Source organism: Sturnira hondurensis, unplaced genomic scaffold, assembly GCF_014824575.4.
Source record: "Sturnira hondurensis isolate 20B ecotype Veracruz unplaced genomic scaffold, ASM1482457v3 Scaffold0021795, whole genome shotgun sequence".
Lineage (NCBI taxonomy): Eukaryota > Metazoa > Chordata > Mammalia > Chiroptera > Phyllostomidae > Sturnira > Sturnira hondurensis.
Window position 1 is genome coordinate 10,456,471 of NW_028094426.1, and position 24,549 is coordinate 10,481,019.

At 39.3% G+C, this 24,549-nt stretch overlaps 1 protein-coding gene across 1 annotated transcript in view; it reads left to right on the plus strand.

Moving 5' to 3' along the window:
• Positions 1-24,549, plus strand: part of GUCY2C (guanylate cyclase 2C) — a 65,445-nt gene that overhangs the window by 20,668 nt on the left and 20,228 nt on the right. The window contains exons 9-17 of the mRNA XM_037033942.1: positions 2,206-2,294; positions 5,502-5,613; positions 12,487-12,568; positions 15,542-15,647; positions 16,830-16,892; positions 17,501-17,572; positions 18,013-18,117; positions 20,699-20,785; positions 22,096-22,228. Of these exons, the coding sequence (XP_036889837.1) occupies positions 2,206-2,294; positions 5,502-5,613; positions 12,487-12,568; positions 15,542-15,647; positions 16,830-16,892; positions 17,501-17,572; positions 18,013-18,117; positions 20,699-20,785; positions 22,096-22,228 (849 nt within the window). The remainder of the gene's footprint in view (positions 1-2,205; positions 2,295-5,501; positions 5,614-12,486; positions 12,569-15,541; positions 15,648-16,829; positions 16,893-17,500; positions 17,573-18,012; positions 18,118-20,698; positions 20,786-22,095; positions 22,229-24,549) is intronic.

Below are 24,549 nucleotides of genomic sequence, written 5' to 3' on the forward strand. Positions count from 1 at the left end.
CTAAAAATCTTATTAAGTACCCTTTGTATGTGACAAATCACTTCTCTTACTGCTTTCAAAATTCTCTTTGGCTTTTGACAGTTTTATTATAATATGTCTTGGTGTGAGTATCTGAATTTATTTTATTTAAGTTTATGTGAGTCTCTGAATTCATTTTCCTTGAAGTTGGAGCTTCTTGCATGTTTATATTCCTGTCTTTGATCAAATTTGGCAAATTTGGACATTATGAATTCTAATATTCTTTTATATTTCCTCCCTCTCTTCTCCTTTCAGGACCTCCACAAGGCATGTGTTGGTCTGCTTGATGATGTTCTATAGGTCCTTCAGGTTCTGTTCAGTTTCCTTCCATCTTTATTCTTTCTGTTCCTCAGACTCAGTAATTGCCATCACCCTATATTCATGTTTGCTGATACTTTGTTCTGCCGGCTCAAATCTGCCTTAGAATCCCCCTACTGAACTTTTCATTTCAGTTGTTGCACTTTTCACTTCCAGTATTTCTTGGTGCTTTTTTAGATTTTCTTTCTCCTTATTGATATTTTCATTTTGTGTATGCATCTCTTTCTTGACTCTACCCATGTCTTCTTTTCTTTGGAATGGGCCATATTTTCCATGTCTCTGTGTGCCTTGTGGTTTTCTTGTTGTCATTGAACACTGGACATTTGAATATAATAACATGGTAATTCTGGAAATTACACGGGGAATGAGAAATTCTCCCCTGGGGAAATCCCCATTCCCTAGGTTTGCTGTTTTTTATGTTTCTGCCTTTTTTTCCCATTGTTGTGGGCTGTCTCTGTACTGAGAGGTAAACTTGAAGCCTCTCGGTCCTTTTCTGAGTCTCCGTCTTCTTCTTGAGTTTCCAATTTTCCCATATATGCTGTTGCTTGAAGGTCCTACTCATCAACGTCTGTCTCTCAAAGGGAAAAGAAGATAATCAAAGGGAGAGAAGGCACACCAACACTTCACACACCCCGAAAGCCATATCAGCAGCGGGGTGGGGTTCTCAGTAATGGCTACCACCTCTCTGCATCTTTCTGGTCATAAGCAATGATCAGCAATCAGAGCACAGATCCCCAACACTTGGAGGACAGGGTCTTTCTGTTTTGCTCATCCTGGCTCCCGCGAGCTGCGTGAGCTTCTCCAGGAATACACGCACAGCTGTCTGCCACGAGACTGAGGGGTGGGGGAATAAGTAGCTGCTGCTGTACTAAGAGCTGAAATGGACCGAAATTACTCCCAATTTACCATCTGAGCCTTCCCCTGGAAGCTGCAAGCCTTTGACTTCAGATTCACAGTTCCAGAAGAGTTACACCAGACAGATTCTCCCAGTGCATTCGTAGTCTGGGCGAGGGGATAGATTTCTGATGCTTCCTACTCTCCTGTTTTCTCAAAATCCTCCTGTGTGCATTCTTAATTTTATCATATCTGTGATCTTGGTCAAGCATCTTAATAGCTGCTAACCCAGGCTTAGAACAGGAGACATTTATTTACATCCTAAATGAGCCACCTACCAGCTGTACAGCCCTGAGCAAGTCACTGTGTTTAACGCTCTAACCCCAGATTTCTCATCAATAACATGGGGATAATAGTCCCTGGGTCATAGTATTTCAGGAAAAATAAAATGATAAATGCATGTAAAACACTTATCACAGATCCTGGTGTAATAGACACAAAATAAATATTAACTATTTGAACTGCATGAAATTATAGTATTTGACCATATTTTTTACCTAAACAGCCATTTCATACATTTGTTGTACTGCTATTATTTCATAGATGAGAAACTGAGACATAGCGAACTTAATTTCCTCAATGTCTTCAACCAGTGAGAATGAAGGGATAGTGAACTTCTTACATTCTAAGTTAGATTACTCAGTGACCTACACACCGTGATACTAGTTTGATAAATACTCTTAGCAAAAACTTTTCACTAATAAGCAGGAAGAATCTATTACATTTAGCCATCCCCCACCCCAAATGCAATGTAAAAGATTTTTCCTTCTAACTAAAAAACATCTCTCATAAAAATACTCTTCAGAGATCTCGGGGCCAAGAACCAATCCAGATACCCCTGGATTGGATCATTTAGATCATTTTCTCAGTAACATAGAGCAATTTGAACCTATTTTATACCCTCTGTCAGTATCTAGCTGATTTTTTAGTCAGTAAATTAACAAAGGCCTCTAACTCTTTCTGATTTTGCTCTAGGGCTAACAGGTAATGACGTGACTTTGGACGACTTTGGGGATATTGATAATCAGATGGTGCTTCTGTATACCTCTGTGGATACCAAAAAAGTATGTCTGACTTCTCATCAAGAACTTGGGTTGAAGCGATTGGCTGAGGAGGGATAACGTGGGAGGCGAGTAATAGTGAAGGAATTAGAGAAGTTATGTAGCCATAACCTCTGGAAGTTAGTTTATGTCAGATTCACAATTTTACTCCACTTGGGGCATTATTGCTTAAGCATTTTGACCCACAGAACTTTTTATTCAGAATATCTACTCTATTGTATAAAAAAAATGCCACCCAGAATACATTGACATAAAGACCAGACTATTCATAGAATACCGATGAGAGGATGACAGTTCTCTTGTAAGAATTGTTCATTCAATTCCATAACTAAAAATTTCAGTAAAACATCTTCTGAACTTCCGTGAAAATAATTGTGTAGTCCCTCTGACACACATAAATAGCCCTATAATGCTATTCTTTTATTCACATTCTATGTGTCTTTTCTTCTCTCCAATTTAGTAGGTTCTTCACAGAGAGGGAGAGAGTCTTACCTCTATGTGTCTCTGATGCTTAGCTTCTCATCTGGCACAAGGTTGATGGCTGATAAGCATTTAATTTAAAAGCAAAAGACATGTCTTTGTGTCACCCAAAGTAGTGCCCATCTCAGAATTTGAAGGCCACAGTTATAGCCAACCAAATGGTCAGTAAAAAGTTTTTGTATTTAAGAGGTTGGGCCCTTACAGAACTAAGACTCTGACAGAAAAAGTTATTCACGTTTATGTAATTTTCCAGTGTGAGCATTATGACATTTTCATGAAGATACATATATCTCCAGCTTTGTAAAAGTATCAGTAATAGAAAATGTAGAAAGCTAGAGAAAAGAAAGTTAAGCCAGAAATTTGGGAACATTATTTCAGAAACATCCAAAGTTTTCGGTTACTCTATTGGGCCCTTATATAATGCTATAGTTAGCATTCATTCAACAGGAGTACTTTTTTAAAAAGATCCCCTCCATACTTCAGTTACTAGTAGTAACAACAAAGACAACTAAAACCCCCTCTAAGTTATTTGCACCTGGGATGAGAGGCCGATACTTGTGGTAAAATCCCATGTCAGCCTCATGCCTGTTCTTCAAAATCAAAGATGTTGTTCTGTGCACTTATTCTCTCTGAAGGCATACCTAGTTGAATTTTTCAGTAATCTCGTGCCACCAGTTGTGCTTTATAATACATGTATATGCAGAAACCAGGGATTAATTTTCAAAATATAGGGCTATAGATACATTATTCTGTATCCAGAGTAGGTCTCAATACAGATATAGGATATATCCTATCCTCAATACATGCAATTATAGATTCCACTCTCAAGTTAAGAGTATATTTTTGAGGCTGTAAAACTTTTGTCCACAATGTTTTAAGGGAATGGTTGTGAATTTAGAAAGATGGCTATTAGCCCTGGCTGGTATGGCTCAGTGGATTGAGTGCTGGCCCGTGGTCACTGATTTGATTCCTGGTCGGGGCACATGCCTGGGTTACAGACTTAGTCCCCAGCTGGGGACGTGGGAGAGACAACTGATTGATAGTTCTCTCTCTCTCTTTCTCCCTCCCTTCCCTCTCTAAAATAAATACATAAAATATTTTTAAAAAGAAAAAGAAAGATGCTCTTTTTAGACTTCTCTTAAAAACTGATTCAATATGTGTAGCAGTAATTTAAGGATACAGTAATATTCCCACTGTGAGATTACTTTTAAAAAAAAAAAGCCTTTATCCTAAAAGCCTAGTATCATGTATAAGAAAGCACATTAGAGGAAAAGGATAGATTTAAAAATTTTGTTATTGACAGAACTTAAGAAATATAGAATTATTTCAGAGCCCTTGACATGCATTAAAATGGAAAGTGGGTTTTAGCTGTTGTGCATTTTGTCAAGACACCACTTTCTCTAGTAACTGAACATTGTGGGAAACATTGATGCTTCACCCCTCAAGCAACTTAGAGCTAGCCACTTAATTTCTCTTAGCATCTGTTTTGCTTTTACTTTTTTTGCATTTTAAGTTTTATTTTCAAATACAGTTTATATTCGATGTTATTTTGTATCAGTTTCAGGTGTATAGCATAGTGGTTAGACAATCACATACTTTGCAAAGTGATACCCCTGATATTTCAAATACCCACCAGGCACCACACATAGTTATAACAATATTATTGACTGTATTCCCTAGGCTGTATTTACACAGGGATTCGCATCCCTGTGAGTATTTTGTGACTACCAATTTGTACTTCATAATCCCTTCACCTTTTCCACCTGGTCCCCCAGCTCCCCTCCCCTCTGGCAACCATCATCAGTCAGTCTGTTCTCTGTGTCTAGAGTCTGTTTCTATCTTGTTTGTTTGTTCATTTTGCTCATTAGATTCCACATATAAGTGAAATAACAAAGTATTTGTCTTTCTCTGACTGATGTATTTCACTTAGGATAATACCCTCTAGGTCCATCCATGCTTTTGCAAATGGTAAGATTTCATTCTTTTATGGCCAACTGGTATTTCATTACATATACCTACAAGCTTCTTTGTCCACTCATCTATTGATGGGCACTTGGGTTGCTTCTATATCTTGGCTATTGAAAATGAACATAAGGGTGCACATATTCTTTTGAATTAGTGTTTTGTGTTCCTTCTAATATATACCCATAAATGTAATCATTGAGTCATAAGGCAGTTCCATTTTTAGTTTTTTGAGTTATCTCCATACTGCTTTCCACAGTGGCCACACCAGTCTGTTTTCCCACCAACAGGACACAAAAGTTCTCCTTTCTCCACATCCTCGCCAACACTTGTTTGTGAATTTATTGATGATAGCCAATCTGACAGGTGTGAGGTGATAACTCGCTGTGGTTTAAATTTGCATTTCCCTTATGATTAGTGACAATGAGCATCTTTTCATGTCTCTTGGCCTCTATTTTAACATTTGTAAAATGAAAGACTCGAACCAGTTCTCTAAAGAGCCCAAGAACCTGTATTGGGCTGACTGTAGTGTATGGTCATGAAAAACAAAAGCAGAAAACGGACCCGCGTGGAGCTTAAATCCACATTCATGCTAGGAAGCAATAAATGGATCTTACCAAGCTCCCCCATGGCTGGTTAACATTGTCTTGTTTCACTAAAAACTGTTACTCTAAAGTTTGAATGTTGTTGGACAGGATGGTCAATTTCATCAGAAGTTGTTCTAAAATCTTTTTTCTGTTCATCCTTCTTTTTTATGCCCTGATATAGTATGAGCTGCTTTTATCCTTTGACACCCACAAAAATGTAACTAAACCAGAAGTTACAAGTCCCACATTCATTTGGAAGAAAAATAAACTCCCTAAAGATGTTCTGGAACAGGGTAAGATATCCTAAAATCATTTTTCTGATAAGGAGAGTAAGTTTTATGGTGTATGCCTTTGGTCTGTGTTCTTTGTTTTGTTTATTGTCTGAATTATATTTGCCAGGTTTACAAATGTGGACACTCCTTCTCTGCATGAGGAATGATTATATTATAGTTATAATCAAACACTGAAAATCTCTCTAACTTAGCATAGCTACCTTCAATAATGCATTCTACTCACCCTCTGACATAAATCATCCTGTAGAAAAATAGGTTTGACAACTGGAAAAGTGAAATATATTCTTACTCCTTTTATGTTCTACTGCACTAAACTCAGAAAGTACATCTTTCAGGCAGAGGGGCGGTCAGTGAGCAGGGCCTGCGAAGTCTCTCCCATCACCTCCCAGAACACACACTCGGGTTATAATGACGGTTACCGACCTACCCAAGATGAGGCCTGATCTGTTAGGGAAAGCCCTCACATGACCCCCCTTCCCCCATGCAGCTTCAGTGCCACTGTTAACACCAGCCATGTCTGGACAGGGCCAGGACAGTCTGTCCTTGCTGGAGCTGGCCAAGGCTTAACACAATGAATATTAAGTGATTCTGTGTTCCTAATCTAGTTTTAGGGGGAAAAAAGTTTACATTCGGAAAAATATTTGTGCCTAAAGATGAAAAAAAAAGTAGAAACACCATTAATAAAACAACTAACAATTATGATATATGAAGGGGTACCCCCAAAATGAAATGAATTTACTTAAAAAATTGTGTATTTGTTCTTCCATGTTTGAACTTCAGTCACCTTCAGAGTACTCTCCATCTGATGCAATGCTCCTGTTGAGACATGTTTCCCATGGCTCAAAACAATTTTTGAACTCCTCGATTTTGATGCCTCTTAGCCATCAAAATGCCTCTGCCATTTTTGTTTCACCTTTTCTACATCAGCAAAATATGTTCGTTTGAGGATATTTTTCATCCAGAGAAACAAAAACAAAAGTCTCTCTAGGAGAGATCAGGTGAATAGGGAGGATGGGGCATGGGGTTCATGCCATTTTTGGTTAAAAACTGCTGAATACTCAGCTTGGTGTGGGCAGGTGTGCTCATAAATCACCCATCATGAAATGAGCAAACATGTTGAAAGGTTTGATTACCAGTCAGAGCACTGACTGGCCTGGGTTGCAGGTTCAATCCTCAGTTCAGGCACGTGCAGGAGGCAGGTCAGTTGATGCTTCTCTCTCACATCAATATTTCTTTCTCTCCCTTCCACTCTTCTTTCCTCTCCCTCTAAAACTAACGAAAAACGGTCCCCAGGTGGGAATAAAAAAATAAACAATAAACAAATATTAAAATTTTTAACTAGAAATATTTTTATCCCACCAGAATCTCTGAAAAGTTGCTCTAAACAGTTGGTTGATGAGTTTCCTTGTGTTAAAGCTACAACAAGTAACTCGTTTCTAGTTCCCTTAAGCTCCATAAGTCAAATTTGGTTAAAAATGATCCCTGTGTTTTTATTTAATAGTCATGAGCAGTTGACTAAAGCAAAGAGGAAGGTGGGAAGTGGGGACCCCATTCTTTTCAACAAAAACTGACTTTAGATTTATTGTTATTGATTTTTAAAGTTGACTTCTTTAGCAAGGTGTACGATGATGATGGTGATGATGTCTAGAACCAAATTCAAGCTTCTTAGGTTTTAAACCAAACTTGACTTCTGAAAAATCTCTCTCTCTTCCCAGGCTTCTGCAACTTTCTACTTCTTCCTTTTGTAACTTTCTGAATAAAAATTATTTTTTCTCCTTAATTATAACTTTCAGTGACAATGATAAGTATGGATTTTTAATATACTTCTTTAAAAGGTTTTAGATGTTTTGGTTATTGAACAATAATTCTGTGCTTTGTAAAGTGCTGAATTCAAAAGGTAATTTTTAAGAGAGCTCTCATTTACCTAAAAGAGATCACATTAAATATTTAGATTCTACAAGACAGGGACATTGTATCATCCTGGGCAACTTCACATTATCCTGAGTTAACTAGAAAATTTGGTTTTCCAGAAATTTTGTTACTTCACTGTTACTACATTTAGTTTTAAGTTTTAGTTTTAGTTTTAAATAAAAGTAAAGTTTAAGTTTAAAGTTTAGCTTAAGTTTAATTTTTAGTTTTTAGTTATAAGTAAAGTAACTCAATCTTTCAAACAGTATGCAGATAAGACATTCACATCCGGTAACTGCCGACTCGGTAGCAAAGTTTCATCTGGACATTGCAGCATCACTGGGTTGTTATTCATTCAGCAAAGATTCACTTAACACCAGGCAGTGTTCCAAGTACCTGGGACACCGCAATGGGCAACACAAATGAGGTTTCTATTCTCGTCCAAGCCTTCATCATCAGCCTTCTGGGTTATAACAACATCCATAGACTTCCGGCTTCCGGCTTCTGGCTTCCGACTTCCGTCCCACCTCCTGCCTAACTTCCGTCCAACCAGCACATCCCAGAATGACAGCATGAATCCAGTCATATTACTGCATGGTTGCCAACTTCACTGGCAGCTCCCCGTTACCGACGGGATGAAGTCAATGACTTATTATTCCACAAATTTCCATGATCTTCCTACATTTCCGGCCTTATTTTTTGTTTTACCTCATCTCCCTCCCCCACTCTCAACTTCCTCCTACTTCCTTAGAGAAAGGGCCCTGCAACTTCATGCCTTTGTGCCCTTATTGATGCTTCTCCTTCTGATTAAAAGTTATGACTACCCCATACAACTGGAGAACAACCACTCGTCGTTAATATTTAACTTGAATTTGACCTTTCCTAAGCTTTTTGTTATCATGTCAGGAGAGTGTTTATCTTAAACTTATCTTACCAGACTTCTACATACAGCTTATAATTACATGTACTTGTTTACACATCTTTTTATACCATACAGTCCATGTGTGCAGTTAATTCTTTACTCATACTTTTTTGTCCCAACACAATGCCTTGGGAAGAAAGGAAGGAGAGAGGGAGGGAAGGAAAAAAGGAAGGAAGGAAAGAGGAAGGAAGGAAGGAAGGGAGGGAGGGAGGGAGGGAGGAAGACAGATAACTGTAAATACGTTTTTAGTCAGCATAATCTGTACAGTGTTAACTTCAGTCAATTCACTTCTCTAAGTATGAATACTTTCCCCTGTTAAACCAGGAGATTTAACAAATCACAAGGTTCCCTCTAACTATTATATCATATAACCTTGGGGTTATAAACTCAATCTTCATTCATTATGGCCCAGTTAAACAAAATGTGATAACCCCAGCAGCCACCAGAAAGCAGCAGAAGCTTAACCTGAGAACTGACATGATCCTGTGAACTTACCTAACAAGCAATACTAAAATGTATGTTCAACTAAAAATTTAAAATTCTAATTAAAAAAATAGTCATGGGATGTAAAGTACAGCCTAGGGATTGTCGACAATATTGTAATAACTATGTGTGGTATCTGGTGGGTGCTAGACTTACCCAGCTGATCACTTTCTAAGTTATGTAAATGTCTAGTCACTATGTTGTACACCTGACACTAATATAATATTTTATGTCAACCATAATTGAAATTTTTATTTTATTTATTTATTTTTAGAGGGGGCAGAAGATGGAGAGAAACATTGATCAGTTACCTCTCACATGCCCCCAGCTGGGGTCCTGGCCCTGGGCCCACAACCCAGGCATGTGCCCTGACCAGAAGTTGAACTAGTGACCTTTCAGTTCACAGGCCATGCTCAAGCCACTGAGCCACACCAGCCAGAGCATATTTTTTTAAACAAATTTTAAAATGGAGGAAAAATACATTTCATTTGCCAGTTGTCAAACAGTTTTTAAATAAAATTTAAAATACTATTGTAAGCAGTATTTAGTATATTTAAATACTATATTTAGTACAACAAGATGCTTGAGTGCAAGCATTCTTTTGACAAGTGCATAAGAATTTAAGTGGGCGGAGGACCCTACAGATGGGGACCCTACAGTCCCATGCATTCCCTCAAATTAGGGGGTGTGTAATTCTCTAGGGGTGTGTAATTCTAGCAGTCTGATAGTAGACTCGCCTGCCCTGTTGAAATTCTATTTCTCATACTCACTTTTTTAAAATAAAATAAACATAAGCATAGAATTTATTTTTTTTAAACATTCAGTCTTTTACTATTTTTTTTAAATTTTATTTATTTATCTTTAGAGATGAAGGGAAGAAGAGAAGGAGAGAAATATCAATGTATGGTTGCCTCTCGTGAGTCCCCTGCTGGGAACTAGCCCGCAACCCAGGCATGTGCCCTGACTGGGAATCGAACCACGATTGTGTGGTTCACAGGCCTGTGCTCAATCCACTGAGCTACACCACCCAGGGCTCAGAATTTATTTTAAAAGAACCAAATCTTAACCTGTAGTAGCGTGCGATGGTATTTTCTAAAATAATGTTTTGCTTTTCAGTTACAGTTGACATATGATATTAGGTTAGTATTAGGAGCACATCTCATACTCACTTTTGTTTTCTGGCTGGAGGTATGAGGATGAAGGTTGTGGCAATGGTGGTGGTGATATACATGGTAACTTATAGTAGTAAACAGAATTCACCAAAGTCAGATGTGCCCACAGTGCAACTCCGACTCCAGCCTATTCATTGTTTTTCTGCCCTGATGAGAATAGAAATCCAGAGCTTACATTGTTCACTGCTAAAAGTTTCCCCTTAGCAGAAAACAAGATAACAAGCAAAGGCAAATTCATGTGTTAGCAAAGCATAAATCCTTCACGTTTATCCGTTAGAGAAAAGTGCTGCGGTATTAACCCCAAGCTAAACCCTCTGCCTATTGAAAAAAAAAAGTTAGTTCATTGCAAGTACATAATGTGATGAAACAAAAACAGTTTAAAAATACATGTGATATGCAGGATAAGTATATAGCACAAGAGGTGTTTTTAAATACGCACTTATTTACATTTTTAAACATTGGGCACTTTTTCCTTGCCTCTTCTCAGACAGACAGATGGGTGGGGCCCAATTTTTATTCAGTTATTTCTTCAACCATCTTTTAATTGACCCATTACCAGGACCAGGTCTTGTGCTGGGTGACCAGTCCCTGGTAACCGCATGGACCACAAGAACATGGACCATGCCCTCAAGTCTATATTATGGTGTCATGAGAGAGAATACTGTGAAGGCGCTGAGGTGCTATTTTAATAACGAGGTCTTGGCATCTCTCATCTCTCCAGAGGCACCTTCATCAGTTGTATTTTTAGTGAAGAAAAAAATCATGCACATGATGATAAAATCCAACAGTTGAAATACTCATGATGGAATGTGAGTGTTCCTGCTCCTGCGTCTTTGCCTCCCTGGTCTCTCAGTCACTTATGCTTCTTGCTCTTTGCATATGTATTTCTAAATACCATATATATATATTTCTTGATTCATCAGCTTTACATATTATCTATTTATCTCTTGTATTGTTAAATGAAGACTTAATTCATCTTCACTAATACGGCTTTTCTCTGATCTCTTCTCAATTTAGGTCTTTTTTATTAATTCATTTATTAGTATCTTTGTCATTTTAATTAATATGCATGAGCTTCTAGTAGTGTTCAATCAATTAGATATAAAATTTCTTGCTTCCCAACTTTGGAAGGTGAAGATGTTAGTGTTCCTATTTTTTCTTCTACCTCTTTCCCAGCTCCCAAATTCTCCTGTGTTTCTCTGTAACTTGTCAGGACTGATAATATTTATTTAGTAACCATATGAAACCATCTGTCATGTGCCTATAAGTTAACATTCTGTAGGTTGAAAACATTTTCATCATTACATTTAAATGAAGTAAAGAGCATGCTATGACATCATTTCTTTCTGTGCAGCTCCAGTGCCTCTCCTTTGTGACACACATACCAGAAAACAATATATTTTTTAAAAAAATTAAAAATTCTCCAAAAACCTGATCAAATTTTAATTTGTTTCATTTTTAGACTATGTCTTCCTTGAACATTTTCTCCTAGAATTTCCAATTGGGTCTCTTTTATTTTTGCTGTGAGAATAAACATGTCTCCTTCACTACATTGCTATTATCTGCCAGCTGCTTACACACGCTTGTCTATTGCTTAGAATCCATTCTGTTTTTTTTCTTTTTCAATCCAGTAGCTTCTTTGTCTGACAGAGACCTATCATGGCCAGCAGGAACCATGAGTTTCCTATAGTTTAATATTGTGGTCCTTCTTGACCTAGCTTACTCCTCTGCATACGCAGGTTCTGCTTTAATATTTCTTTGGGTAGGATCCACATTTTCCTGGATACCACTCACTCTCTGTGAGTCTCTCACATTACCCCATCTACAGAACTCCAACCACACACTCGTGTTCTAATAAATTAAATCACTTACCCTCTTCATTGACTCCCCTCAGTGACCTTAGTAGAGCTTGGAGAGGATCAGCAGGCAACACTAATCTAATATTCCAGCATTGGTTTACTTTTTTGTTCTGATTTGTTCTGATTTAAAAAAAAAATACTTGTTTCTGTCTTTCTCTTTGAATTCTCCTTAGGTATATTGGTTTCAAGAATACCAGACTTCCACCACCAAAATTATTTGTGTGATGGAAGCTATTTTATGACGTATACCATTTGGTGATTCTCATAAGAAAGAAATGAGAGGTATAAACTTTAAGAATAGCTGAAATTGAAAACCACTCCCACTGGGCACATCCCAGATAATTTCCTTCAGAGACCAACCCCCCAGGACCTATATCATCAATGAAGAGATGGAGAGAAGATAGTTTTTAAAAGGCTCTCTCCATTTCCTCTTGTATAAATTACATTGTACACCTGGAATATTTAGAATGCTGTATTCTCGTTTCCATGATCCTTACTAATGCATTTTTCACTGTCTTTTCTGTGACAGGACCTCAGATCCTGATGATTGCAGTCTTCACTCTCACCGGAACTGTGGTCCTGATCCTTTTGATTGCTTTCCTGGTGCTGAGGTACCTACCACCCCCTCTCTCCTGCTATGCTCCTCTTTCAGGGAGGGAAGGAGAGAGAGAGGGTGGCTGTCAGGGAGGGAGGGGGAGAGGGAGGGGGAGGGGGGAGGAAGGGAGGGAGGGAGAGGTCCAATGCCTATTGATGATGTTAACATTAATGTATGTTAACAAAGAGATCTCTAAACAGATGTGAGATCATGAAGGTATTCTGCATCAAAGATGGTATCAAGGGCAGAATATTATTGAGTGGACATATTAGAGCCTATGGAGTAAGAGAAACCTGAACTCAAGTCCCAGTTCTGTGACTTACCAGTTGTGTGGTCTTAAGCATATTACTTAGCAACTTAAGTGTATTATTTAGCTTCAGTATCATCACCTGAACTGTTTAAGGGGTTGAAATGAAGTATGGATAGTGACTACCATATAACAGGCATTTTATAAGTAGAAATAAGTTACTTTCGCTGCTTTATTGGTGTGTTGTGGAAAGTTTCAAAGTCTCTTTATTGATGTTGAGGTTGGAAGAGGCTTTGGAAATCACCTACTCCAAATTTTCTGTTTGCATAGGGTAGGAGAGGCCCAGAAACCTATACAACTATTCTGGAATCGCATCCCAGGGCAGTGTCTGGGGCCCAAACTAAAATTCAGGCCTTCAGACCAGCAATTCCATGATTGTTCTATTCAACTTGGACATATGAAGTGCCTAGCACAGTTCCAGAGATAGTTTATACTTAAAAGTATTAGTTTATATACTTTAAAAATATATAAACTAATGAATGAACAGACATGCCATCCTGGTCTATGTATGTTAAATACACAGAACTTTCTATCCTAATGCATTATCAGGATCACCTCCATTTCCTAACCAAACGAGACAACAGTTTTCTCTATACATCTCACGTTTTGGTCTGTGTCAATGTGCTTTCTCGCAATGAGAGTCCAGCCTGTTGCAGGCCAGTGGAAGTTTTCTTCAGGAAATGAAGTAGGTTATTCTCTTTAGTCTGAAGGCTCCTGTAATTCTGTGTTGCTTGGAAATACAGGAGATGATCTACAGTGTGGGGTGACCATTTAGTTGAGGGTGAGCAGAAACCCAAATCTGGAGATAGTAAAGCCAGTCAATAATAGGGTCAAAGATGTAACCTAGAAACCAAGTCCAAATGGGTGTTAGCTTAAGATAAGGGTAACTCACAAGGTAAGAGACAGTGGCAGGGGGAAATGGGCATTTTCTATTTTCTCTAAGCATGGGAGGGAGAGATAGGGCATCCTAATAACCAACAGTCCATGCAAATATCTAGAAGACAGATGTTGCTCTTGTAGTTTTCCACTACAACAGCCTATAGAAGAAAAGCAGCAAACAATTTATGGCAATTCAGTATGAATGACAGTTGGCACTGTTAGGTCCCAGGAGTTTGTCGAGTTACAGAGATGAAAGCCTGGGAGTCTTCAAGGCCTAGTGCTTACCCTACTTTCCTTTGGGTTTGAGGGCCATCAATATTGGTCAATAATATCCAATTTTTTATGTATTTAACAGAAGGTTACTCAAAGTTAGATGGAAGCATAGGAAGAGAATAATTATTTCTGCTAAGAGACATTAAAAAGGCATTATCAATGACCTTGAGAAGGTGAGTAGGAATTTGTCAAATGACCACAAGCAAAGGCAAACTCATGGACATACAAATAGGTCCCTGGAGAAGAATATAGATTCTAGAATCAGACACATCAAGCATGAGAATTTGGGTTATTTTAGAGGTGACATTACAAGTTACTTGGGAAATAATGTTGGGCAGTAGGCTTTCAATGTGAAAAAAATTAAATGCTGCCTGAAATCATACACAAAGATGGAGTTAATTCCATATGAAGTTTGAAGTAGATATGGACCTAAATGTGAAACTCAAACTTCAAAATTAAGAAGAAATTAATAGAAAATGACTTTATGATCTCAGGCTAGGAAAGTACTTTTCAGTCAAGATAAATAAAGAAAAATCATAAAGGAAAAAATATAACCATGGACATAATAAAATCAAAATATTTTATAAAACAAAGTTAGAATTAGCAAACTGGAAGGTGTTTGCAACATGTAACAGGACAATGGGTTTGTTTTGCAGACTATATAAGGAACTCACATAATTTCATAAGAAAAGAGTAATTCAATGAAGAAAGTAGAAGTAGACAGAATTATGAATAATTTTACCACTTGATACAATCTATAAAATAGCTAGAAAATATTTGAAAAGATAATCTCTTAAGTGATCAAGAAAATAAGGTGCAAAGCACAATTAAACAACATTTCACGTACATCATTATGGTCAAAACACATCTGACAACACCAAATGCTGTTGGAATACGGAGGAAAGAGGAACCCTCCTGAGTTTACTTAGGGAAGCCGGTTGGAGTTATCCGTAAACTTGGGAGCAAGCATCTCCTACAACCCCGGAATTCCGTTTTATCCACACTCTCTGGGGAAAACAATTACAAAACTTCGACATTTTGAATGTTAGGATGCATGTCGTTACAATTTCTCTGTGCTTGTCTAGTTTCTTGATACATATGTTTTAAAAGGCACAGAGGCATAAGAGGAACTGGCTTATTTATAAATCTGGTATATTTTCTGGTGGTTTAAAAATTGTTTTTGCCTTTTAAGTTATCAGTTTAAAATTTTTTTCTCTCCTTTCCCCACCCCCCGCTCTTCATGTCATCAGTACAGATTCTTTATTATGGGGAAGGACTGTATTAGTGAAGGATCTGAGAAAGTGAAACAAAAAGGAAAAGAAAAGAATGTAAAAGGCCATCAGAAATCCTTACAAGTTTGCTGATGGCCAGCACTCGCCGCATTGGAGAACACAGAGTTACAATTGGACTAGACTGGCTCACCACTTATCTACCTGAGCCAATCAAGGTTCTCAACTTCTCCCAGTGTTCAGAAGCTGAATGGCATGAATACTAATAAAAACCTATTGACTGGTTCTGTTCCTTTCACAGAAAATATAGAAAAGAAAATGAACTTCGTCAGAAAAAGTGGTCCCACATTCCTCCTGAAAACATCTACCCTCTGGAGACCAATGAGACAAACCAAGTTAGCCTGAAGGTAAAGCGCACCTCACTTATGAAGAATTCTATCCAGGGCTGGTGCAGCTGGCCAGGTATTTGACAAGACATTGGTAGCACAGCAGAAAATGTGCCAATCAGGGATCGTTTGTTTCAGAATCCAGGATTTAGATATTATTTCATTCGGTTTCAAATGTCCCTAAGAGGTCAATTTTAACCAATATTATAATAGATCACAGGTTTTATGAATATTAAGTTGAAAGATGCAATAGTTCTCAATCATTCTTTGGCTTTTATACCAGAAGCCTGGGAGACCAAGGGCTGTGTCTGGCCTGCAGGTCTGTGTGGGTAGGGGAAAAGGGGGGTGGATGGGACATCTGAATATTTATCATCTTTTAAAATTAATTGCCAACTGTAAAAACCTTGGAATGGCATAGAAAAATTCATAGTACCTGCTTCTTCTGACAATTCAGTTGATCCAGCAAGTCTAGGCTATACCCAGAGCTGGTGGGGCTGCCCCTCAGACACCTAGCCCAGGGTCCTCCCTTGCATTGCTCCTTGGGCTTTTAGCCATAAGTATGGAACTCAAATGCACATCATGTTTCCCTAAGAGCAGCTGTCTGTAGCTACAGGCAGTGATTCCCAATAGGAGGGAACAGGCAGAAGAAGGAAGCAAGAAAATCCCTGGCTGGCCCTGGCTGGTGTAGCTCAGTGGATTGAGCGTGGGCCTGCGAACCAGAGGATCGCGGTTCGATTCCCAGTCAGGGCACATGCCTGGGTTGCAGGCCAGTTCCCAGCAGGGGCCATTTCCCAGCAGGGGATGCACGAGAAGCAACCATACATTGATGTTCCTCTTCCTCTCTCCTTCCCTTCTCCTCTAAAAATAAATAATAAATAAATATTTAAAAAAGAAAATCCCTGGCTGGCTGAAGTAGACCACAAGGAAAAAGCGAGGGATAGTGGAACTCTTAAAAGGAAGGGAGGAAAACCCAGAGTTAAGCGTGAAAGTGGTAGATACCTGGAAAGAAGATACTGTGGAGAGGAGCGGTGAGTTGTGAGAGAGAAACACAAGTCAATTATAACAGTGTCCCTGGGAGCCTGCCCCGCATACTATGAGCGCACAACAGATGCAGCCTACCTGGGAGAGCCTCTCAGCCTTTGACTGGAAGTGGATGGGACAAGATACGGGGCTTCTGGAGTAATTGGCTTTTTCTTGTGCCAGATCGATGATGACAAGAGACGAGATACAATTCAGAGACTACGACAGTGCAAATATGACAAAAAGGTGACTGGTCTCCTGTTTCACGAGAAACTCTCAGTTAGGGGTGTGGTCTGGGCCTTCCGGCTCAACCCTGCCCCACTTCCGATGGTGGCAGTGCCAAGATGGGGTGGGTGCCCGGGTTGCTCCCTGGGGCCGGTCTTGGAGCCTTTCACAGGGATGGGAGGGGCTGTGCTGCAAGGGTTACAAACCCACAATCCTGGGGAAAGTAAAGAATACATAGAACTTTTGAGATGAGTGGAGTGTAGGAAGCAAAAGGGAAAAGAAAAGAGACACAGAGCAGTCCAGGCAACCCTAGTATTATATTTTGGCTCGTGCAGTGGGAATATGGCAATTCCATACGGGGTGGTTGTTACTTCCCTTCCCTCCCCTTCCCTTCCTCCTTCCAACCTTAATTTCTTCCTTTTCGTTTAGCCATTCTTCAAGAAACACTCAAATTTGAGCCTCTCCTATCCTAGGTACTAGGCACCAGGGATATAAACCTCAACAAAATACCAGATACTGCTCTCAAGACCTTACAGTATAGTGGGAAGATAGTCACACAAACAAAATATTACAACATGCATATGAATAGTCATGTTACATTACCTTCTTAATTCAATTGATCTTTGCAGAGGGTGATTCTAAAGGATTTGAAGCAGAATGATGGCAACTTCACTGAGAAACAGAAGATAGAATTGAACAAGGTACATGTCCCTTCTTTGAAACCCTTAAGTGAGAAAAAGCTCCACTGCATTTTTCCTAAGCACTGAGGTCCCTGGTGGAACCAAGACCTTATTGGGGATACTGAGAAGAAAGCCCTCAGGCCGAGAAATGGGAGACTATACTTCTTCCTGCTGAAAATTCCACTAACAGATGCTGAAGAGTGATGTTCAATGGGATAAACATGTTGGAAATCTCTTAGCATGTCCTACAAAATGGTTCTGATATTATTTGAGAGTAGTGAGAAAGAGAGACCATTCAGTAAGATGCAGTGCAAAACGTAACGTGAAATGTGCTGACATCCCAGTGATGAAGAGCAAGTCATCTTCCCAGAGACCTGAAACATGTTTTATTAGCAGAGTAATATTTTCTCTGGTGCTCTTTTCTGGCTGACTTGCTGTGTAAATAAACATTGTTATCTTAGTTGCTTCAGATTGACTATTACAACCTGACCAAATTCTACGGGACGGTGAAGCTTGATAGCATGATCTTCGGGGTGATCGAATACTGCGAGAGAGGATCCCTCCGGGTAAGGACCTGTAGTCATTTCCAATTTCCTAACTGGTCAACCATATGGACAAAAAAATCTAGTAGAAGTTTTAGATGTTCGCTCAGTGAAATAACATCAGAGAGCCAGCAAGAAAGGTTGGTGGGTCAATGTGTTACCAAACGAGATCACTCACAGTGTGTCAATAAGTCTTATTATATCTTTACTAAAAAAAAAAATAATAAAATACAATAAATATTCAGGAGTGTAGATGTGAGGAAACAGAATAGATGTGGGAAATTAAGCAATTACTTCTAAATTTATCTTATTTTACTTCAATATTTACTTGATTTGTATTAAAAGAAAATTGGATGGTCATTATGACAGCACCAAATAAGCATTAGGAAACTTGTTCATAAGTTCTGGTTTTGTAACTGTATGAATTCCTACCATCCTCTCCCATGTAAGGGATTGAGGATGGGCAAGGTGTTGTCAGATGGGGTCAGGTGTACGGACATCGCAAGTTCAAAGCAGAAAGAGAAAGTCAGACAGAACTAAGCCAGTTTCTTGAAAAGAACCAAGCACCAAGTAGGAATATAAAATCATTAAATAGTTCAGAAGGGCAGGTATTTACAAGAAACAGTCATTTACAAAAAAACAAAGTCAGGTGTGAGGCAGAAATGGGACTAAATGGGAAAAGGGTAACAGAGGAAGGAATTAAGGAGAGTTGCTTCAAGGAGCATTGAAATATTTGAACCTCACCTTCAGCAGTTCATGGGCATCTGTTTCGACGGCTTTCCACCTTTTAACTATGTTTGGGTAGGTGACCATATCAGGATACTTTGAGAGTAAATGGGGCACTATAATAATTGTTGGAATAGCAGGCGTAAATTGCAAGGCCTCCAACAAACCAGCATGTGTGGTCACCCTGCCTTTTGGACTATTTTTAGACCTGCTATAACCTCAATATTCTCCCTCCCTAACAAAGCTAGAACCTTAAGATTGGGGGCAGTGGCAGCCCCAAAAAGGTCTAAATACTCGTAATTCAATAATGTTTTAAAATAATTTTAAAAATTTAAATTAATCCCTTAGAAAATTTTAATAAACTTCAATTAAAAAAAGAAGTTTTTGAGGGCAAAGAAGCTTAACAGACACTTCTCCAAGGAGGACATACAGAGGGCCCTGACACGTATGAAAAGATGCTCAGCATCACTCACCATCAGAGAGATGCAAATTAAAACCACAATGAGATATAATCTCACACCAGTCAGAATGGCCACCATTAATAAATCAACAAACAATGCTGGCAAGGATGTGGAGAAATATTTATTCCAAGCCAGACACTGAATGAGATGTTGCAGAGACATCAGTGAAGAAAAATTAGCATAGAGTTTACGTTTTCATGATGGGAAGAGATAATAAACATAAACAAAATATATCAGGTGTTAAGGGAAAAAATTATGTTAGAGTCTATCTACTCATAACTTAGCTCCCTTAACTTGTCCTGGTGCTTATAGCCCAGCCATCCTTACCTGAAATAAATTATGACTTTGGACCCTTCACTGGAAATTACTAGTATGGTACGTAAGTTAAAACTAATGATCAAATTGGGCTTTTTTCCCAAAGAAGAAACTATTGTTAGGCTACTACAGTTTTACTATGAAGAATATTTATTAGCTGAGAACCATTATCTTGTTACAATTGTCACCATGTTAAAATAGTGAGTTCAAAATTCTAGGTCATACAATTCACACAAAATCCAGGATTCTATCTTATTGATAGAGGACTTAGTAAACTTAAAAACACTTAGAGCTATAAAGCCAATGCATGCAATTGATCATCCGCGAGTGAAAACATAAGCCCTAGTAAATGAATTTTCTGACAGCAATTCCATGTTTAAAAACACTAGTGTAATTCGATGAGGCAGGACCTGCAGCCCAAATGACTTGTGATTCGGGCTCAGCAGCCCACCCACCCCAGACAGGCATCTGCTCATCTGCTCCTCCCTGCACCCTGTCAGGTGGGAGAACCAGGGTTTGGGATGCTATGGGTATCTCTTGCTCATGTCCTTTTCATGAAAGCCACCTCATGTTTCTTAAGTGGGAAAGAAAAGAAATACAGGGCGGGGCAAAGTAGGTTTAACAGGTGTTCATATGGAAAATAATACAACAGCTTAAAAAGAAGAAGATCTTAACCTCTGCAACAGCATGGATGGACCTGGAGAGCATTATGATAAGTTTACAAAAGCCAGGCAGAGAATATGATTGCACTCATCTGTGGCATCTAATGAACAAAATTAAGTAACAAGCAAAATAGAGACAGACTCATAGATAGCAGGCATACAGCTGTGGGGGGCGGGGGGGTGGGGATTGACCAAAAAGAGGAAAATAATACAATAATGAATAAACAAAGATAAAGAATAAACTGTGTTTCGTGTACTCACAACTGTAACCTGCCTTGCACCGCCCCGTACATGTTCAGGAAAGACAAGGCACCAAAGTTCCAATTTGCTCCTGAGCCCAAAACCTCGTGGTTAGAAGATCATATTTGCCTGTAATGGTCTCTCCACAACATCCCTCCTTATGACGACTCGTCTCCTTCCTTTTCTTTTTCTCCGGTTCAGGAAGTTTTAAACGACACAATTTCCTACCCTGACGGTACATTCATGGACTGGGAGTTTAAGATCTCTGTGCTGTATGACATCGCGAAGGTAAGAGACGTACAGACAGAAAAGACATCTAGAAAATTAAATATAGGGGAGCAGATCTAGTAAGCTATTCAGCTTCTCTGCATCGGTTTATTCATCTGTAAGTCGACAACAAAAATAGTACTTATGTTGTAGGGTCATTGTAAGTATTTATGAAATAATTCATATACTTTGCATAAATAAGGCCTAGTGCAAGTAAATGTACATGCATATTGGTTCTTATTATTCTTCTTATTATAGTCTTTCTACTCTGGGTTTGAGGCCTACATTTTCATAGAGTTGCTAGAAATCAAAACCATATAAAGCTGCAGGGAAAACAAGTGAATCTTCAATTTTATAAGAGAAAATATTAAGGGCAGGCAAGCATTTGCATGAGGCAGTAATAAATTCAGACACGTATATTCCCAGACATGGGAATACCAGTAACCAGGGCCTCATTCAAGAATGAAGAAAAGTCAGTCCCACGAGTCAGCTATTTGACACAGTCTTAAATCACCTGAGAGTCCCATTGGATCAGAATCAGTTTGGAAAATGTTACATGATATCCCATTTGCCACATCACACCTGTGTTCCAGGCTGAAAACCAGTTTCTGCAATGACACCTCTGGCCACCAGAGGGAAGCACACCAGCAAAAAACAAGCTTCTCCTTTGGAAATAGAATAAAATCCATGAAATTTTAGAACTAGCCTAGCCTTGCGCTTCCCTTGGGAATAGCAAGACCTTATTATACATATTTTCAAGCTGAGGTAGTAGAGGACCAGACATACTCAAATTCACAGACCAAGTAAGTGGTAGGTAAAAACACTATAGGAAAATAGGATCAACCCTTTGTTTTATGTTATATACAACTACTTAATAGGAATCTTTAGATGATTGGTTTTTACTGTGTCACCCAAATAGATTTTAAAACTCACCCTGGCTGGTATCGCTCAGTGGATTGAGCTCCAATCTGTGAACCGAAGGGTTGCTGGTTCAATTCCCAGTCCTGGGTTGCAGGCCAGGTCCCCAGTAGAGGGCACATAAGAGGCAACCACACACTGATGTTTCTCTCCCTCTCTTTCTCCCTCCCTTCCTCCTGTCTAAAAATAAATAAATAAAACCTTAAAAAAAAAAAAAACTAGATGTGGTGCTCAGGCATATGTTAGGACCTTAATATTTTAAAAGTAAAATTAATGGAACTAAGTTTTAAATCTGATAGCATCATTCTATATATATGCAGGCTGAAATGATTTCAAAATGTCATTTTTTTAAATAATCAAGCAAATGCACAGTGTCTTATCTCTTTGCTTTCTTGTCCTGTGAAAAATTGCAGGGCATGTCATACCTGCATTCCAGTAAAACGGAAGTCCATGGGCGCCTGAAATCTACCAACTGCGTGGTGGACAGTAGAATGGTGGTGAAGATCACTGGCTTTGGCTGCAATTCCATTTTACCTGCAAAAAAAGGTTTGTAGTGAAATTTTAACCAGTTTCCCACTGTTCTTTTTTTTTTTTTTTTAATTTTCTTACAAGCCTACATCATTTGCCCAGGAAACAGTGATACTGATCAGAAAATGAACACTTGGAGCCCCAGGGGGCAACAGCTGGCTGCTGTCCCACACTTCACCCCGTCACTGTTCAACAGGCGCTCCTTGAATTGGACAGATCTCCTCCGTGGATTCCCTTCATCCGTGTCCCTTGATATCAGTGAGAAATCATGAAGAACTTACTAGCTGATGGAGACAGAACTGGGTGAAAAAATAGAAAATGTTAAGACTAGTAAGAGACCTTAGAAGTCATGGCCTAACCTGATCTCTTTAGCAAAGACAGAGAGGAAAGGTTCAGAGAGGCCGAGAGATTTGCCCAAGTAGATGGAGCACAAAACAGAAGACCGGTTTCCAAGTTCTAGATGTCATTTCTTTATCTGTCACAGTGATAAGAAAAAAATGTTATCAGTGAAACACATTGTTATATTGTTTAAGATTGTGATAAGTTTCAAAAAAGTAACAAAGAAAGATGACTTGTAAAGTACAAAGAGCTTTTGTGTTGAATATTTAACCCTGAGTCTATAGCTCAGGGTTATAGACTCAGAAATCTAATCGTATGAATTCATATGATTGAAAATAGATCCAAATAGTACATTCTATTCTGATTTTATCCTGCAATCCTTTAGCTTTTTCTTAATAGAAGAAAATCATAATTCTGCCCCTACTTCTTCAGTCACATCAAGCATCCTAAGGCATTGGACTCCACCCAGCAAGGGCTGGTTGAAGACCTACTATGTGCCAAGCATGGTTCATCATGTAATAGAATAAATTTCCTTCACTAGATGACTCACCATGACAGAAAATCAGATGAATTGCAGGTCTTGAACATCACTAAACATCACTCTATTACATCTACTTACCTGTACTGTTGTTCACCGGAATTTTAGCAGAAGTAGATGTACCTACCTTTCCTATAACCCCAAACCATTAGGACCAATTGCACGTGAATCACAAATCACATAAAGTCACAAGACATAAATTCAAAAAGGCAATGAACATTTGGACGGAACACCATGTGAGGTAAATATGCTTCATCATAAGCCTGTCACTGTACTCAATAACATGAATCTATAGATTTTTTTCACTGAAGCTGCTAAAGATACAAATCTCAAAAGGTTTACAAGGAGCTAGGTGATCCTGGCAATGGTAAAGAAAAAGTGTGTGCCTTGGTATTCCTAAATGAGGCATACGATAGGGGTCCCAAACCCAAGCGTCCGCAGGAGCCGAACAGAACGCAGGAGCACTTCACTCGTGCGGAGTGGACTAGATGGAAAGCGCTAGGGAGTAGCAGGCACAGCAGTAAACTGAGGGCGAACCGCATGCGCTACGTCTGAGAGAATACTGAGAGATGCAGAGAAAACACATCCGTGGGCAATGGCCCACGCAGAGGCCGCCAGCACGTCACAGCTGGAAAATAGCAGTGACAGTCTCCTTGTTTCAATGTGCTGTCTTGGTTGTTCTTAGGAAATATGTATATTTTATACTATAAAAACATATAAATATGCTTCATATTACATATAAATATTTTTAATACTTACAAAGGTTTCCTAGGATTATGCCATATGTCCCATAAGCTGTTAAGTCCTTCAGCCTCTCATATTCTCGTTCATCCCTCCCACACATCTCTGTGAGCACTTCCTACACTCCAGGCGCTATTCTAGGGAGACCTTGAGGGTCTCAGGACTGTGACCTTAGCAGTGTCAAGGACGACATTGCCATAGGACCTCACCCAAATCCTGGCATTACTTAGTCCGCTTAAAAGGTAAGTGTGTCTTCTACCCTTAACACCATTATTTTAGCATACACGCCTCAAAAGTTTGGGGCCATACAAACTCAAGGCCATTCATAGTCAGGGCGCACGGTGTAGGGACTTAAAGAACAAAAGCGGATTTGTAACTGAACAAGAACAGAGGCTCGCCTGCCTGCAGCCACGAAAGCCAAACTGGGGCACGTGCTGGTGCAAAAGGAAAGACGTTTGCTCGGGTGCCCGCATCCGGAGAGAGCGGTGGACTCCCATCTCAAGGACCAGCTCCTCTTTCTGCCATGGGAAAAGTCCAGCCACGGCCTCAGCGAAAACAAGACAAAAGCCCGTGTCCAGGATTCTTGCTCCATTTTAAAGTACGGTCCGTTGGAGCCCACAGGCAGCCGCTAGGTGGCCATAGTCCCCATCCAGGGAGCTTAGCTTGTTCCCGGCTGCCCAAACCCCTCCCGGAGCCTGTGTGGGGACTGCACAGCCATGGG